General features: G+C 56.0%; 1 protein-coding gene across 2 annotated transcripts in view; it reads left to right on the plus strand.

The window, feature by feature from the left end:
* Positions 1-18,851, plus strand: part of KCNK5 (potassium two pore domain channel subfamily K member 5) — a 37,012-nt gene that overhangs the window by 13,610 nt on the left and 4,551 nt on the right. For both annotated transcript variants that reach the window (XM_059938767.1, XM_059938768.1), the window contains 3 exons: positions 16,702-16,813; positions 18,005-18,171; positions 18,481-18,649. In XM_059938767.1, coding sequence (XP_059794750.1) covers positions 16,702-16,813; positions 18,005-18,171; positions 18,481-18,649 — 448 coding nt within the window. The remainder of the gene's footprint in view (positions 1-16,701; positions 16,814-18,004; positions 18,172-18,480; positions 18,650-18,851) is intronic.

Consider the following 18,851-nt stretch of genomic DNA (forward strand, 5'->3'; position numbering starts at 1 on the left):
TGATCCCTGCTTATTGGGTGACCTGGTAGGCTCTGGCCTGTGGAGTGGGAGACCCTCAGACAGACCAGCAGGGGCACCTGCTGGGGCCCTGGGCAGGGGTGAGTTCCCAAGGCTTCGATTTGGTGTTCTCAGTGGGGCTGAGCTATGAGCCAGACTTCAAGTGAGACAAAAACAAGACGGGGGTGAGGGCAGCGGGAGACTCTAGCTTCGTGCGTGGTGCTGTGTTAGCGCTGAATAATTGAAACTCGACGTGAAAACAGAAGGCGGGCAGCGCTGAGCTGGAGGCAGGGTTATCGATGCCTTTTCTTTCTCTGCTCCCCTAGTTTTCCGAAATGCTGTTGTATTGCTTTTAAAGCAAAGAAATCGAATTTTCTGAAAGGGTAAGATGCATGCATATAGCGTCAGCCTCTTCTACACTGGCTATTTTTAATGTGCGAGGTACACAAAGCACATGGTTCTAACGGCGCATACTCCGAAAACTAGTGTCGCTTCTGAAATTGCTGAACAACGTGTTATTTTTCAGTTTAGCTGCCAGAGGGGTGGCTTCCTGGGCAGCAGTGCTGTTGAACACTTTTGAGGGGAAGGGTCTCAAAGACTGGGGAAACCAGGTGGGCTTTCGGTCTGCAGACCAAGAAGTTTGAGATTGGACACGATCTGATGGTCACCAAGAGGAGAGTGTGGTTCCCCGGGAGAGGTCTGGCAGAGCTGGGGGAGTCCCAGGGGCTGTCCCCAGTGTTGGGGTCAGTGTCCCCTACAAGGGAGGGGATCCTCCAGAGGCCCACGGACAAGTATTGTCTTAGCCTCTGTGTATATCCAGCTCTTCCGATTCCTGCGGGGGCCCAAGAAGACTTTGCCCTCCTTGCCTTTTGGACTGACAAAAGACACAAGCACAGGAGAGATTTGGGACAGCCCAGGACCATGCGTGTAATTCAGAGCCCAGAGCATGCTGCAGACCACAGCCAAGGCTTGGGTGGATCCAGGGGTCCAGGGTAAGGCAGACCCTGCCTAGGTAGGATGTGTTGTGTTTGACTGCATCAGTATGGTAATTACCACCCACAGGTCCCTAATTAATTTTATTTTAACATGATATTACTAACTCTTGTGGCTGTTTAATTTTTAATTGAAATTAATAAAGTTTGAATTTAGTTCCTCTGTCACACTGGCCACAGTCCAAGGGCTCAGTAGCCCCGTGGGACTGCTCAGATAGTGTCCCATCAGCACAGAGAGTTCTCTTGGGCAGTGCTAGAATGCTGATGGAATCTGTTGAGGTTCCTAAGGGCACACTGGCTTCTCTTGGTGCCCAGTTAAATTCCATCCTGCTCTGGGGTGGGCGAGGTCAGAGCTGGCCGGCAGCCTTGGAGTGGGGAGGGTGATGTGCCGAGAACCCGAAGGGGGGGTTGCCCCGTCCCACCCCCCCCGGGAAACTTGCAAGCTCCTCTGAGGTGAGTATCCCCACCGGTCTGGTTCACAGAAAGTGCGGGTTGGCCAGGGTCTGCAGACCACCCTGCCCGCTCTGTCCTCTCAGACTCAGATGAGTGTGTATTTAGCAAGGACTGTCCTGGCCTTGCCTTGGCTTGTCTGCTGCTTTCTTTTTTAAATTTATTTTATTTTATTTATTTTTGGCTGCGTTGGGTCTTCGTTGCTGCACATGGGCTTTCTCTAGTTGCAGTGAGTGGGGGCTACTCTTTGTTGCGGTGCTCGGGCTTCTCATTGCGGTGGCTTCTCTTGTTGCGGAGCACGGGCTCTAGGTGCGCAGGCTTCAGTAGTTGTGGCTCGCGGGCTCTATAGCGCAGGCTCAGTAGTTGTGGCACACGGGCTTAGATGCTCCGCGGCATGTGGGATCTTCCCGGACCAGGGCTCGAACCCGTGTCCCCTGCATTGGCAGGCGGATTCCTAACCACTGGGCCACCAGGGAAGCCTTGTCTGCTGCTTTCTTGTGCTTTCTTCCTCTGTCATTGTTACTCCTCCCATCTGCCTGTCTGTCTCTTGTTAGACCCAAGGCCCTCCTGGGCAGGGCCTGTGTCTTGCTCTTCCCTTATTTCGCCCACATCAGGGCACAGGGCCGGTGCTCGGCAAATTCTTAAGGAATCAGTCGACCTGACTTCGAGCTGCGTAACGCAAGGAAACCTTGCCCAGGATCCTGGTCCCATCTTTCCTTGGGTTAACTCAGGTGGGTAGATCTGTACAGGGGTGTTGGGGGCTGGTGTCCGGCCAGATGTGGCATGTGTATCAGGCAGGAATGGCTCCAAAGAGGGGAATGCCCAGAGCCTCAAGGTGGGAGGGAAGGTGAAGGGAACCCTCTTCCCATCTTGTCCTCTTGTCGCCCTGCTCTTCCTGGGAGGTGACCCATGGGGCAGAGGGCAGGCCATATCCTGGAAGCCCACTGCTAGATCTTTGGTTTAGCCCACAGTAGCCCAGGCCAGGTGGCCATCTTCAGCAGATGCGAGGGCAAATGGACCTCCCTGGACAAGCCTGAGAAGTGGCCACCCCAGCTGCCACTCAAAGTGTTTCGTGGGAAACTGGGTTCTGCAGAGGGACAGGATGCAGCCACTTGAGGAGTGGGTCTCGCTCCGCCGCTGACCCTTGCATGACTTAGAAATCTAGTGGCATTTGCTTTCCTGTCTCTGAGCCTTCGCTGGCCACACACAATGCACCGGGAGGCTGGGGGAAAGCCTACCCCCAACAGCAGTGGGTGTTTAGAAACTGGAAGTTCAAAGTCAGGGGCATCTCTAGCTTTGCTGGTGCACATACTTCACGCTCTTCACGTTCACATCTGCTGAGCCTTTGGACCCATGGCCCTGTGACTTGGTGGGGAGACAGCATTACTCCCGTTTGATCAGTTAAGAAACGGAGGTCATGACTTGTAGGGCTGGGGAATAGCTGACGCTGTGCAGGCCTGGGTGTCAAATGTTCCTGCACGCTCCTAAGAAGGTTGAGGGCTGCCAGAGCCTGGGTGGGTATTAGGGGGCTAAGCAGCCTTGGAAAATGCTCTTGCGTAAAATCGCAGCCCGGCTGAAGGGGAGCGAGAGAATGTGTGTGTTGAAGGCCTGGTCCTGGTCCTTTCTGCCTCCCGTGTTTCACAATGGGGCTGCCTCAGAGTCAGGACTCTCCCGATGCGCCATCGGGAGAGTTTCCATTTCCTGAGGCCCAGCCTGTCCCTGGTCCTGGGCCCCAGGTTGGAGGATGGGAGGTTTTCCTAACCACTCCCCCAGCACCCCTCACCTCAGCCCAGCCTCTCTGTGTAAGGAGGGCTTGCTGTACTTTTCCATACCTTCAGCACAAAACAGCTCTGTGTTGCTTCACCCTGGTTATGCCCCAGTGAGCCGGGGATGGGAGGTGGGTGGGGGACTGTCCCCGCAGGGTGGAAAAGCTGAGGCGGCTGTGCCTTTGTGCTTTTGTGACAGTGAAGGCAGAGGAGGTGGGTGGGGGCCACCGGTTGCATGTATCAGGCTCTGTTTCCTTTCCCACTGTATTTGGGGATCCCCTTTGTATCTCATCCCTGTGATCTCCAGATAGGGGCCTTGGTGGCCAGAGCCCCTGGTGCAACTGGTATGGTGAGAGATCTGTGTCCGGCCGTCTGGGGTTTGGGGAGTCTGCACTTTAGGGCACAACCCGCCTTGCATCTGGCCCGGTGATGTTCACAGTTGTCAACGTCGTGGTCTGTCTTGGCTCTTGTCTCTAGTTGTGACTCAGTCTTCCAGTGGTGAGACTTGATCTGGGATTGAGGGCCATTGAGGCAGAAGGCTCCCCACCCTGCAAAGAGTACCATCCACCCCGAAATGCCTGTGCCAGGTCGCTGTCGTTTCTTGTACAATTTATTCCAGAGACGATGGAGACCAGCTGTTGTCCGTCTCCAGCTGGAGACTGAACCAAAGGAAATGGGCTTGGACTGCAGCCGGGGGGATTTAGGTTAGAGTCAGACAATAAGGAAGGGTTTTGTGACAGGTGGTTGGCCCTCAGGAGGATCCTACAGGGGGCTTCGTGGAGAGGGATGGGGGTCGGGTCATGCTTGGAGGCAGCAAGGCCAGGTTTGGGGGGGAAGGGGTGGTTTGTAATAAACAGGCAGGGAGGGTTACTGCATAGGCATGGCGAGACTCCGCTGCCACCTGTCATGCAGGATTAATACCACCGCCTAGTATCCCTCTGGCCTGTTTTCTTTTCTTTTCTTTCTTTCTTTTTTTTCCCATTAGTGAAGAGGTTTACAGTTTAACCATCTGGTCGTCTTAAACAAATTATAATAAATGGGTAGACTTAATAATCCCTTATCATCAGAGCCCTAGCCTTCAAGGATGGGTAGTTACTTATTCCCCGGAGCTGCCAGGAGCTGCCAGCCGCAGGTGAAGGGAGAGGGGAAGGAGCAGATGGAGGGGTCCCTTTCTTGGGTCCCTGGGTGGAGACAGTTTGATGGTGGTCTGGGATGCGGTCCTCTGCTGGGTAAGAGGTGAGGGTGTTGGCCACGTCCTTCTCCCAAGGGCGTGGGTGTACCTGGATGGGATGAATGTGGTGAGGCTGCGGGCAGCTTTCATCCCGTGCAGGGGGAATCTGGGGGTGTCAGTTGCTGGAGAGCCTTGTCCTCAGGAGCCCAGCAAGGGGGCCCAGGGGAGGTGTCTGTGTCCAGAGGAACAGGGCTGGCAGCCCCCAGGGCTCAGGAGAGCTTCATGGAACAGAGCGTCGTTTTTCCCCTCTGCTGGAGGAGCCACGAAGCAGCGGCATGCATGGGGCCCGGGGCAGGGGGCGGACCTGTGGCCCTCAACACTGACACCCGTGCTGGCACCCCCCACCCCCCACCCCGCCCCACCGCCTCACCGCCTGCCGGCCTCCTTCCTCAGGAATCCTGATGGTTCCAAAGTCTGCCGTGCAGCTGACTCACCAGGGCTAGGACCTCTGGGGGCTCTGGCCTGGCAGACAGGTAGGGTGGGGTGAGGTAGGAAAAGGCACTGGGCAGAGAAACACAAAGCCATCACCCTGGGTGGCCACACCTGCCAGGACTGCCCACCTCATCCAGCCAGAACCCATGTTAAATACAGCACCAGCACTCATCTTCACCCATCTTCGTGCCCTGGAAGGCGTGGTTGTGGAAGGCATACATCTCAGAGACTGAGTCGTCATTTGGCAAATATCGAGTACCTACTAGTGCCAGGTTCTGTTCTGGGAAGGAAGGATGAGTGAAATCTCTGCCTTCAGAGCCCGTAGTCTATTCGGGGGAGATAAATAGTAGGCCAGATAGCAGATACCTAATAGAATGTCATGGGGCGATAAGTACCGTCCCAAGCCCTGATCTTCCAGGTGGTGGTCGCCAGGAAGGAGGGCATTGCAGGTGACAACTAGCCAGCTCTGTGTTCACAGCTCTGGAGGCCCTGTGCCCAGGCACAAACCCTCGGAATGGAGGTGGCCTCCCCACCGCCCTGTTCTTCCCAGTTTCCTTTTCTACCCAGTGCGCATCCTGTATGCCCAGCACCAAGCTGTGCATTGTTTCACATAATCTGCTCCCCAACCCAAGGAAGTCTCGGTACCCCCGCTTTCCAGAGACGGAAGGAGAAGCTTAGATGGTGAGAGGGCATGCCCCAGGTGACCCGCTGGTGGGCGATGCAGCCAGGAGTTGAACCCATGTGTGTCTGCTCCAAAGCCCAGGCCTTTCCCCCTTCTGCCCCCGTGCTGCCTGCAGAGGGTCCCAAGCTTGGCGTGCGTGATTTTGCAGTGGGTCAGCAGCTTGTGTTGTCCAGGCTAATGTGTGGACGGGGGCTCTAGAGAAGGGGAAGCAGGCTGGCACACACAGGGTGGGGCTGCCGAGCTGCTGCTGAACCCCCTTCAGGTCATCAGCCCAGGATGGGGAGATGGCAGGTCAGCAGTTCCTGCGACCTCCTTTGCGGCCTGCTTGAGGGCTGTTTTTAGAAACCTTGCGGAGCTGGTGACTTCCCGTGTTTGCTCCTTCCACCCCACTATCAGGTTGGGGTAAACCTAAGGCATCTCTGGGTGAGGGGAGAGCGCAAGCATACGCTCATCCGAAATCATCTCAGGATTAGATCCACGGGTGTGACTGCACACCCTTTTACAGCTCTCCAGCACCTGTCACCCGTGTCTGCCTCTCTCCCGGCACTCACCTTTCCTGCTCCACTTTGGTTGGCATTTCTGAGCCCTGTCCCAGGATGGGGGATGGGTGGCTTACTTGTTTGGTGCAATTGGCCCTCGACTGAGAGTCAGGGGGCTTCCGGCTGGTTCTTCTCTGTGCTTTGTCATCAGCTTGCTGTGTGAGCTCTTCTGTGTCACTAGCCCTCTCTGATCAGTTTCCTCAGTTACAAAATGGGAATAACAATATCCATGTTGCTTGCCTTGCCCACAGGGTCTTGAGTCTCAAATGAAATTAGGGTCAGAGGAGTGGTAGGTATGAAAGGTGCCTGATGGATGGGGTTTTGGCCAGGAGGAGGGAGATGCTGGCTTTGCCCACCTCAGCCTTGTTACAGAGGAGTTGAATGGGACCCAGAGAGGTTTGCCGGCTTGCCTAGAAAGGACAAGCCAGGAGCCGAATCCCCTGCATGGACCTCTCACTCCCTAGTGACCCATACCCCTATGGGGAAGGAGGGGGTAATCTGCACACCTGGCATGTTTGAGGTGTCCTGGCTGAGTAATTTCCTGCCCTCGAGTTGTTGACCCACTAGTAGGAAGATGTCTGTTGGCATCAGTCAAAGTAGAAAGATGTCAGAAACTCCCAGGATCTGGATTCTGGGGGCAGAGAAGGGGCCAGGTCATGAATCCAGGCCAGGCGTCCCAGATAGGGAAGAGATACGAGCACAAGGCCATGGGTCGGGCCACAGCCACCCAGAGCAGGGCAGTGGTTGTGAATTGGGGGTAGGGAAGCTGCAGGTGGATGAAAGGTGCCCCTCTTGTCATTTAAGCCTCACTGCACGTTCCCCCTGCCCCAAGTGCTTCAGAAGATGAGGCAGTGGATTTTCAGAACATGGCTCCAGGGACTTATCTGGTGTGTGTGTTTGGGTGGGAGGGGGCTCTTTCCTCCTCCCCAGGGCCGGCTCTCAGGCAGCAGGACTGTGGAACCGGGACTGGGTCCTTGAGGTCCCCTGGGTCGGCACACACAGGGATTTCCAGTCTCACTCATCAGCTCAGCCCTCCAGGTGCCTGAGAACACTTGCTGACATCCCATCCTGAGCTCAGGCCCCACCAGCCCTTGTCTGTTTGTTTTAGCCAAACCCCGCAGCCCACCCTCCCGGGGGCAGCCAGCCCCTGCACTGCGCTGCTCTGCCCTGGCCTCAGCTCTCATGGGAGGGGCGCCCAGCTGCCCCGGGGGAGGGGGGGGTGTTACCGTCCCAGCCTGAGAACAATGGGGGCAGGGTCACCTGCGTTGTTTTCATTGTCCCTCCTGAGTGCAGGCAGGGCTCCCGGGCCTGAGAAAGTCGGAAACCCAGAGGTTTCTGCTGAAAACGCGCTCACCTCTGGCACGGGCTTTCCCCGTGAGCGTGAGACCTCGCAGCAGCTCTGAGCTCTGCAAAGGCTGCTGAGAGACGGCCCAGGAGGGGAAGCCCAAGGGTGGACGAGAGGACAGTCATCCATCCATGGCTGCTGTGCTGACCCCTGGGGCGGGGCTGGACTAGGCCTTCCCCCTAACAAGGAGTGAGGGTAGTTCGGGTCTGGGGCAGTGGTTTTGAAATCGGCTGTACATAATATTAGAGTCACCTGGGGCAGCTTTTAAGCATCCTAGTTCCCAGTCCACACCCCAGGCCATTTCTGTCTGAATCGCTGCGGGTAGGACCCAGGCATCAGTATTTCCCCAGGCTCCCCCTGGGTGATCTCCACGTGCAACCAAGTAAAGAAGCAGTACTGTAGCGACCCCTCAAGCATGCGTTGAGGGTGAGGGTGGGATACCACTTTCCACCTTGCCTGATGAGGGTGTGTGGGTTTCTGGGGTTGAGGGGGATTGTATTTTGTACACCAGGTGCGTCCTCTGGCTGGCTGCTTCCTCCCTGGGCTGAGGGAGGGCAGCCTGGCCAGCACCAGGCAAGTTACTTTAGGGACCAAGGCGAAGTGAGGTGCCTTCCTCATCCTGCAGTGGGATCTGGGAGGGAATGAGGAATAGGGCTCGCTTCTGACTCGGGCAGCCCGGCTTGCTGGGGGCTCAGGAAGAGCTGGAGCTGGTGGCCAGTGAGCTGAGTCCTGAGAATGAAAATGTATTTTCTCGAATGTGCTGTGGATTTTCCTGGAGCTTGGGAGGTGCTGAACTGGGCCCTGAAGTCGTGGTTCTAGGCAGAGGAAAATGTGAATTGTCCCCAGACAGGGGAACCCCCGTAGTCATAGGCCAACCTCCTCATTTTACAGAGAAGTCATGTTGGCAGAAGTCAAGGGTTCCTGGAGAGTCTCAGTAAGCAGCCTGAGCCGAACCGGGGTCTTCCTAGCTGTGCATTGACTTCCTAGTGTACCAACCAAGCCTCCAACAATTTGTCTTTCCTTCGTTCAGCTAAAAACATTATAAATATCCGGGTAGGCATCGGAACAAAACTGAAAATGCAGATCAGCAAAACAGAAGTCTGCAAAGTCCACATTACAAGAGCCCAGGTCTGGTCGTAACTGAGAGGAGGTGCGGCCCTGCCCCCAGGTCCCTGCACCTGACCCGCAGACACCTGCTCCCCGCCTGGGAGAGACAGGGCCCGGGTGAGCCGGGCCTGCAGCTGGTATAGGTGTCAGGGTGGCACCATTGGGCCCTTGCCAGTGCCATGCTCATAAACTGGGCCTGCCCTCCGAGCCACACCTGGTCACCTGGGCTGCAGGGAGAGGGCGAGGGGAATACCGAGGATGCCTTCTCCCTGCCCGTGCATCCGCCCTCCTGGACGGGGAGCTGGAAGGCTGAGCCCGGCACCCACACCCATCACCCCGACTTAGGCAGCGGTGAGGGGATGAATCACCTGTGGAGCTTGTTAGCCACTCGGCGCCCAGGTCCACTGCACAGAGTAGCTGCGAGTGAGGCCCAGGCACTGTATGTATTTAAACTCCCAGGTGGTTCCATTGGGCAGCTGGGAATGAGAGCCGCTGCCTCAGGACTGGGTGGTACCCAAGGTCTCTGAGCCTCAGTGTAGCATCTGGAAACAATTCCCATGCCCCTCCCCCGCCCCCACTTTAGGAAGGTTTGAGAAGCTGAGTCAGCGTGAGAGAGGGAGAGTGAGAGGAGTGGAGATAATTGAGGGCTTAGATAATAGTCTTCAGTCCTCTAATTCGTCTTGGGAATAAGAGAGGTAACAGGTGCTCACCTTCTTGCCAAGGTACTTGGGGTCTGCCAAGAGTCCCCGAAAGACGGTCAGGGGGAGGGCTGGCCAAACAGCTGGACAAGTGAGCTCTGCCCACTCCCCCTCCTTACACTGCGGCAGGGAGCCCCAGTACAGGGGATCTGGGGTCCTCCCCTGCCCCCTTTATCTGTTCATCAGTTCGTGGTGTTAAAGAATGTCAAAAACATTGTTCTGAACAAGCCCAAACTCTAAATATATTTGCCTGAAAGGTGCCTGCGTTAGGTTTACTGATCTCCACTTCTGTCTGTTCTGCTCAGAAGCGCCCCCAACTCCCTTGGCCCCCTACCGTGAGGAGGTTCTTTGTTAGATAACAGATGGACGTACAGACAGACGTGGACACACAGGAAGGAAGAGCCCAGCCCGGAGAGCAGGGGGCTGATGGGCATTTGGCTGCCTTGTGAAGCTGGGCGCAGCTTGGCGGGGGCTTCAGGACTGGGGTTCAGAGAAGCCACCACGCCTGGCCTCGGCCTCACCTGGAGAGCACAGCGTGAGGACCCGCGTGTGGCCCTGCTCCCTCCGCAGCCGGCCTGCCTTGCTTGGCTGTGCGGGAAACCGGCCAGGGTGGCTGGGAGCCTCTGGCGGGCAGCGGTCCGGAGAGATGGGCCTAATGACGGATGGGGTGGCACATCCTGGGTGTGCCTCTGCCACCTCAGAGGGAGCCTTAACGCACACCCCGACCCTCGGGTCCCCCGACTAGCTGTCCGGGGGCCCAGGAGCACCTACCTGCTGAGCCTCGGTGTCCCTGTTCTCACCCAGGCCTGTCCTGCAGGTGCAGAGAAGTAAACCCCTCGACCTTTGATTTACCTTTGGGGACAAGCGGTCTTCCCCCCGAAGTGTCAAGTCACCAGTGGGTCTGGTTTCCTCATGACACTGACTGCAGGTGCGTTCATTCGGTGCTTCCAGTGTCCTAGGTGCTTTTCATATGTTTGGGGTCGGTGCTCTTTTTGGCAGATGGAGAAACTAAGGCTGATAGGCTGTTATTTACCCAGAGACTTGGTGCCAGCAATTGAGAGAGGACCGCCCCCCCGGCCCAAGTCACACCCAGGTCAGCCCCACATTTCCATGAGCTCCCAGGAAAGGGCCAGGTCTGGTTCGAGAGAGAGGCCTGTCGCTCCCCCTTATATTCCTTTCCCTGCTCTCCACACGTCCACAGCCCCCTAGGAGAGTTTCCGGAGGGGGCAGGCCTCCCCTTCCTGCAGGAAGGACGGTCCCTCCAGTCATCCCAGGGACTCTCCCAGCCCCACTGCCACCCGCTCTGCCCTCTTGGACGAGGGGGCTTTTGTTTGCCTCCCTCACCTCGCCCCTTCCCAGCCCCCGACCCCCAGGACCTTCAGCCCCCTGCCCTCTGTTCCTGCAGCCTGCTGACCACACCCTTCCCTCCACCCATGACACCAGTTGGATGCTGTTGGTTCCAGCAACCCTGCATTCACCCCCTGACCCCGCCAGCCACACTTACTGGGGTCTGACTGTGCTTCCCGCCCTCTTGCTGGATAAAGCCCTGCCCCTTGTTGCTGATGAATTTATTAAATCCACCTGCAGAATAATGCTAGGAAGGTGTTGGAAGGATGTGAGAGGGTGAGTCAGTCGAGGTCAGAGAAGATATCCTCATTCATTCAAGTTCGTTTACTCACTTCTTTAACAAATGTTTGTTGAGCACCTACTATGTGCCAGGCAATGTCCTCGGCTCTGGCGATACCGCAGATAAAAGTCCTGCCCTCATGGAGCTTACCTTCTGGGAGGTGGTCTCTGCATTCCCATGGATGTTTCCCTTGCGTTTGCCTGGTTGCGTTCTAGAGACCCAGCTTCACTTCTGTAGCTGAGAAGCCCACCCTGCACTCCCTGTCCCCTCTCCCCAGCTGTGGACAGCACAGGGGTCAAGAGCCAGACTGCCTGGGTTCACACTCCAGCTCTACCACTGCCTAGCAAGTTACTTAGTTAGCCTCTGTGCCTCATTTTCCTCAGCTGTAAATGGAGGTGAGAGTACCTACATTACAAAGTTGTAAAGACTCAACAAGTTGAGTGATTTAAAGTGCTGTGATTGGTGCCTGTCATAAAATAGGTGCTCAAATATCAGCTACTGTTCAAATAGGAACTATCATCTATGAAATGAGGAGTAATCAACCATGCCCTGCCCACCTCCCAAGGTGGCTGGGAGGGCCAGGTGAGAGGGACATTAAAGGTTCTTCCTACTCCGCCAAGCACCGTGCACACATGACATTGGTCTCATTCCCCTTCCAGGCCGGAGGGACCAAGTGAGCCGAGGCGGAATGAATTAGGGATGGATGCAGCCAAGGATGGTGAGGGACGTCCGCTTGTGTACCTTGACGCAGTGCGGATCCAGTGGAGGCTGGCATCCAGGGCATCCTTGGGGCCGATCCTACATGGCAGGAAGGGGCCCGGTGACCTGAGCGTGAGGTCTGCCGCGGGAGCTGGAGGCAGGGAGGGCGGTGGCCCTGTGGGTGCCCCTAGCTGCTGTCCACAGGCAGGCTTCCACCTGGACTTGTTTCCCCCACTGGCCTGATGAAGGCAAAGGCCCGACCTCAGCCCCGCTGCCCGTGTCTGCAGGTGGGCACCAGGGACGGGATGTGCCCTCCCTGCAACTCTGCAGAATGAATCTCCAGGATGGGGAGGCCTGGCACTGCCTCTGCACAGGAAACCCCGGACCCCTGGGAAATGAGGCGCCGTGGGGAACCCAGATTGCATGGACAGCGAGATTCTGGGAGGGTGGTGTCTGGGGCAGCATGTTGCCTGAAGCCACAGGCAGGGGCGGGAATGTCTCCTCCCGGAGGGCTCAGGTCCGAGTGGATGGGCTGGTTTTAGGGCACTGTTTTTCGAGGTGGTGCGAAGGGGTGGAGGTATGCACTGGCCTCCTTCCTGTGGCCTGTGTGGGACAGGGGTGGGGTACCAGTGGCCAGGACCCAGATGGGGCAGGCTCTACTCCTGGCTTCCTTGCTTTTAGCATCCCGACCTTAGGCTACTTTCTTAACTTCTCGGCCTTAAATCCTCGTTTGCAAAATGGAAAAGATCATGGTGTCTTCCCAGCAGGATTCTTTCCTCCTTAAAGATGAGCTGAAGGCACATAAAGTGCTCAGCACGTTTGGTGCATAGTAACCTCTCAGTAAATCACAGCCGCTTTATTATGAGGGTGACAGGCAGGGAAGAGAGCTCTATTCCAGCCTCAAGCCAGAGCCGGGCCTGGGCTGTGTGCGGGATCCCCGTCTCCCATCGCTCTCTAGGCGTATGTGGAAAATGAAGATGTTGTGTGAATTTGGAAGCCAAGTTAAAGAATCCTGTGAGTGAACAGGGGCCGTCTCCTCCTGAGAAAGCTGTTTCCCTAACCCCGGGGGACGGGATGCTGTGTCCCATGGCTCCCCCTCACCCGGGGACGGCCTCAGTCCTGGGTCAAGCCCCTCTGTTCTGGGGGAACCTCTCCATTGGCCGGCAGGACCCTGACCCTGACCGTCACCAGTGAGGTGTTCCGACCGAAGCCACAGCAGCGCGGGGTGGGAGCAGGGAGCAGGCGGCCCAAGTTCACATCCGGACCTCTGCTCCCCGAGCCTAGCTTTCCTCCTCTGTCAAGTGATGCCTGGCAGAGTCGCAGGAAGAGCCCGTTAGGGAATATATAGAAAAGCCCCAGCAAGAGGCGTCTGACGCACAGCAGCACTAAAATCCTGCCCGTCTCCCCATCATTGGGATGGAGCCAAGCGGATTCCCAGGCCAGCTGCTTGGGACCCGTGGGCAGAGAGAAGGCAACAACAGGGGTGCTGGGGGCGTCCAGGGACAGGGAGAGCAGCGAAGGGAGAGGGGTGGGGAGCTGGGCTGACTTGCAAGAGACCGTCTAGAACCTGGCCTACTTCTGCCAGTTAACCTCTGAGCCACAGTCTCCTGACCTGACCAGTGGACATAACTACCGCCACTGGCCTGTTGTAAGGGTGAGTGGTGCTTCTGGCTTTGGGGGGCTTAGGGCCCTTCAGAATGTTCCCTTTGCCTGCCCCCCCTCTGGGTGACCATGGAGAGATAATGGAGGTCAGGGGGACAGCGCATGGGGCTGTGACTCCCTGATAACCCAGGGTTAGAGGCTGGGTCTGAGGGCTGTGCCCCAAAGGACACACCATTGGTGGGGTGAAGAGCAGGACGCCAGCTTTTCTACTGCAAAGCTCCCAACCATAATGCCCTCTTCGGTTACCCTGTTTTGCCAGCTCTTACGTTTGATGTCTCCTTAGCACTGACTAAGCGATTCCCAAGTCGCAGATCACCTTTGGCAATCCATCCAGTGTTATCTCAGTGGGGGCAGAGTGGACGTGGCATGTGGGGCCGTCCTGTGGGTGGCAGGGCATCTCACCTCTCTGGTCCCTGCTCGCCTCATGTCAGGAGCACCCCCAGCCTCCACTAGAGTAGATGTGTAGGAGGACAGGGATTTCGTCCCTTCACTGCTCTCTCCCCGGTGCCCGGAACAGTGCCTGGCACATACAAGGCACATACTCAGGCAGCATTTCCAAACACTTCCAGAGGGTGCTACCACCCCAGTTGAGAACCCCTGTTCCAGTCACACCTTCACCATCGCTGATGTGTGCTGGTCTCCCTGGGTCTAAACATCTTCCATTATCGGAAATGGATGACTGTCAAGGACAGTCCATTCTGAGGTAGCTCGTTATCCATAAAAGCCACCCCCGTTCCCTCTGGGACCTTGGCCCACTGATTAATATATCATGAAGTCCGACACCCAAGAAAGGAACAGAGTGCCCCCTGTGTGGCCTGACCTGCAGAGGACAATGGGCTCGTTGCCTCCCAGCCCTGAAGAGATAAGGTATTGACACTGCCTGAGATTGTGTTTACTTTTCTTTTGGCAGCCATGCCAGTGTTTGTTGGTTTGTGGTCAGTTGAAACCCAAGGACTTTCCCCTTCAACCCTGTATGGGTCAGTGCCTTCTAACCCAAAGTGTAAGACATGAAAAATTTAAAAGACAGCCATATCTTGTTAGTTTGGGCCCATTTTTCCAGTCCAGATGATTTTGAGTCCCAAACTGCCGTTGCAGTGTGTTAGCTGTCTTCCCATCCCAGCCTTGTCACGGTTTTGCATCCTTTGCAGATTAAACTGGGCAGCCATCTTTGTCCTTACTGTGTTGTAAATTAAAAGATTGAAGAGCCCTGGCCTTTGGCATGATAATGGAGACCTCAGGCCCCGGGGGATAAAGATCAGTACTTCTTGGGGTTGTTTATCTGCCTTTACGTGGACCCGGATTAACCCTGGTTCCTCCCTACATTTCTCTGTCTTGTCCACGTGAATATCTTTAAGCCCATCTGTTCAGTTGCCTTGCTGCTATCCAGATTGACTGCATTCCACTGAACTTCAAGGCTTTGCAGCCTCTCTGGAGTGGGAGATGCACTTAGGTGAGCATGACGCGCTCTGGTGAACCTGTGCTAGTAGCTTCCAGTGCCCACCGCTTCCTCTTTGAATATGCCAAGTGTTCTGCTGTCTCCAAAGAAGAGTCAGCAAGAGTTCAGGTTTGAGTTTCTAGAACCCACCCTTTTCGTTCGTAGGAGAAGGCGGGGGTAGGGTGGCAGGGGGCAACTTGTCTTCTGACATCTTTCCTGTTCCTCCGGGATTCCATGGGGATGACCAGGGGTGGTGCCCCAGTCCCATGATTTCCTGGTCAGTTGTCATCCGTCTTGGGCTGCACTTCCTGACGATGCTGCACTAACCCCCCCACCCCCCCACCCCCGAAGATGGATATCTGAGATAACAAAGGCTGCGGCCAAAGCGAGCTGAGCAGTTCTGCTTTCCCTGTCATCTGTTTAACATTAACATCCAGGGCTCTGGGACTTTTCATTCTCCTGCTTCGAACGTGGATTTCATGGTTTAGAAAACCTTTTGGGTAGACCTCCAACAGGATAGACCTGTTGGCCTCTTCGTATCTGAACGTCCTGGTGCTTTTGCGTGGAAGTGGCCTGGCCGGCTTGGCGGCTGCTCTCTTGAGGGCAGGTGAAGGCAGCCGTCCCCACTTCCCACTTTGCAGAGAGATGCTCAGGAAATAGCAGGGGGAGGCAGGGCGGTGAGCCCTGTGGTTTGACGGCCTGTCAGATGAGCACGTCATCATGGAAAATTCCTTACAAAGTCTGCAGATCCGTTTACACAGGCCTGCCGCTGCAAACTGCACATTCCTTCAGGACAACCCACCCTTCCCTCTTTTCTCACCAAACTTCGGTCGTGCCGCAGGGAGAACTCCGGTTTTTCCATCTCCCTCCTGCTTCCATCCTTCACTCCTCTGTCTTTTCTCAGTCCTAGGCTTGATTTTTAGAGGGAATTTGGCTGAGTTTCTGGTTTCTGAGGTGGTCCGTCCTGGGGCTCTCCTAGGGGGCAGGGGCAGGACCCCAAATTGAGAGTGGATCCTGGCCCCTCCTCGGGAGCCGCCTTCTGAGGTCCCGGTCCTGCCAGTGGTGGGTGTGGGTGAAGGGAGGTAGCACTGAAGGATGGGGCACAGGCAGGGCCTGGTCGGTGAGCAGGTTTGGCAGCTGTCTGTGTCCCTGGAATAGATAAGGAAGGCCTCTCTGGGGGCCTCCCAGTGCACTTGCCCAGGTGACCTCCCACCTGCTGCCACCCACAGTTGCCGGGAGCTCGGTGGGGACTGATAGCATGAATTCGAGTCACCCTGAAAAGTACACAACACCTTCTGATGACCTGTCCTGGCCCAAACCTTGAAGTTGCTCAGCCCAGGGCAGAGAGAAAGGGATCCAGAGAAGGGAGGAAAGGGGGAGCTTGTAGTGGGGAGAGGACAGAGCCCCAGGCATGGGAGAAAGGAGGCCAGCTGATGTGTCTGCCCTCAGAGGACAGACCCAAGAGCTTACCGAGCTGACCTTAGCAGGTGTCCTGACAGTGGGGGTGAAAGGCATGTCGGGTGTGGGGGGCGGTCCCTCCCAGGCCAACCCTGCAGTAGAATGCTTTTCCGGAGGTCCTCCTGCTTGTCTGCATCACATCTGCCTTCTTTCAGAGGCACAAGAGTCTGCTGCGGTTCTCAAACTGTGGTCCCGGGACCACAACATCAGCATCACCTGGAACCTTGTTAGAAATGCACATTCTCTGACTCCCTCCCAGACCTACTGAATCAACCTCTGGAGGTGGGGCCCAGCAGGCTGTACTTAAGAAGTCCTTCAGGTGATTCTAGTAAGTTTGAGAAGCACTGGCTCAGTGAGAGAAGGCACTTTGGAGCCGGATTGCCGGGGTTCATATTCTTACCAGCTGTGTGACCTTGGGCAAATCACTTAACCTCTCTGATCCTCTATAAAATGTTTCACCACCTACAAATTGGAGACAGTAACTGTCACTTTGTTATTGTGATGATTAAATAAGAATGCTTATAAGGGGGTTCATAAAGTGCTGACCTCTTCTCTGACCTTCATTGTGTCTCTCTTTTTAGATAGTATCTGATGCTGCAGGACAGGGCGTGGCCATCACGGGGAACCAGACCTTCAACAACTGGAACTGGCCCAACGCAATGATTTTTGCAGCCACGGTCATTACCACCATCGGTAAGTTTTCTGGGACCTTCAGGATACCTACTTCCACGTCCGAGCTCCCCAGAATCTTGTTAAGAGTCCAGCTCTGGTCACATGGCCTTGTCAAGGTTAAAATCAGGCCAGTTGCACTCTGTCCTTTTGACACGTCCCTGGAGATTTAGTAAGTCCTTGGTGACTGGCCATGCTTAGGAGACTGTTTTCTAGAAGTCCTGACCTGGGCTCTTGGAGTAGAAATGACACAGCTTGACAGCCAGAGGTCGAGCAGGTTGCTCACTGCACAAATGCACCCCGTGCTTATTCACCAGTCTGGGTGTCTGTTCTGGTCATCTATGACTGCATAACCAACCACCTCAGAAGTTAGTGGCTTAAAACACAACTTATTATTATTGTTGGCCATTCTGTGAGTTGACGGGGTTTGGCTGGTTGGTTCTTGCTTGAGGTCTCTGATGCAGTGGTAGTTGGAGTGGCTGGGGCCGTGGTCTTCCAAAAGCCCAGTTGGCTGGAAGTCCAAGATGGCTTCTTCTATCCCATGTTTGGTAGTTGATGCTGGCTGTTGCTGGGGAGCTTAGCTGGGGATGATTGGGCATCTCACAGTGTGGCAGCTGGGTTTCAAGAGGGAGACTCCTCAAAGTGAACATTTCAGGAGATCAAGGGGAGAAGCAACAAGGCTTCCGATAAGGACTTAACTGACTCAGGGTCACTTCTGCCACATTCCATGAACAGGTCACTAAAGCCCAGATTCAGAGGGAGGGGAATTAGAGGCCAGCTTGATGCGAGCATAAGAAGGGACGGAATTAAGAATCGCCGTCCTTGGAGACCGTCTACCACGGTGCTTCTGGGGTGTCTACCCAGAGGAACTACTAACTTGTGCCTTGTAACTTGCGCAAGGGTGCCATACGGACTCGTGGAGGACTTGCTAATGGTGGAGGCTTAGTCCACCTTCAGGGAGCTCCCAGTCTGATGCAGGAGACATAGCCCATACCATCATAACTGCTATAAATGATCATGATCATAGCATGGTCAAGGGAAATTTCATTTCTGAAACGTTGATATTAATCAGTGTCAAGTGATCTTAGGGAATGGGCTTTCCTCAGGCTGGGTGTGTGGCGGGGGCGGGGGGGGGTGGAGGCAGGTGCCATTCCGAGTCTGGGTCCATCACCCCCGCTGTGGCTCTGTTGGCCTCACTGTCTTCTTTTTCCTCAGGCTATGGCAACGTGGCCCCCAAGACCCCCGCCGGGCGCCTCTTCTGTGTCTTCTATGGTCTCTTTGGGGTGCCGCTCTGTCTGACATGGATCAGTGCCCTGGGCAAGTTCTTCGGGGGACGTGCCAAGAGGCTGGGCCAGTTCCTCACCAAGAGAGGCGTGAGCCTGGTATGTCCCCAACCCTAGGTCCTGGGCAGAGATGGGGGGTGGGGATCCTGGCAGGTGATGCGGGGGGTGGGAAGGGTCCAAGGATTGGACAGAAGTGTCAGGACAGATGGCAAGGGAGAGGTTTCAGAGCCCGCTGCCCTCCTGGGTGAGGCTGGGAGCATCACCCCCCTCCCCTGGGCAGTGAGCCTCCCAGGCCTGGCGCCCAGCCGGCCTCACCTCTGGCTGCCTCCTCGGCCCTCTGGGTGCTCTGCTGGGTTCCCCCCGGTCTCCACCGCCGTCTGACTTGGTGTCCCTACCCTTCCCCCTCAGCGCAAGGCGCAGATCACATGCACGGCCATCTTCATCCTGTGGGGCGTGCTGGTCCACCTGGTGATCCCACCCTTCGTGTTCATGGTGACGGAGGAGTGGAACTACATCGAGGGCCTCTACTACTCCTTCATCACCATCTCCACCATCGGCTTCGGCGACTTCGTGGCCGGTGAGTCCTGCCCCTTGCCTCTGCCTCCCCACCCCGTCTTTCTCTGCTTCTCCTCCAATTTCAATTCAGCTGACCTTTACTGGGGGCCCTGGTAGGCGTCCAGTGTCCTGGGCCTCCACCCAGTGGGATCCTGCCAGTTGCAAGAGGAAACCAAGGCACAGAATAATTGCAGACGTTTTCTATTTCTCTTTCTCGGAACGTG

The sequence above is a fragment of the Balaenoptera ricei genome, chromosome 11, assembly GCF_028023285.1.
Source record: "Balaenoptera ricei isolate mBalRic1 chromosome 11, mBalRic1.hap2, whole genome shotgun sequence".
In the NCBI taxonomy this organism is placed as follows: Eukaryota; Metazoa; Chordata; class Mammalia; order Artiodactyla; family Balaenopteridae; genus Balaenoptera; species Balaenoptera ricei.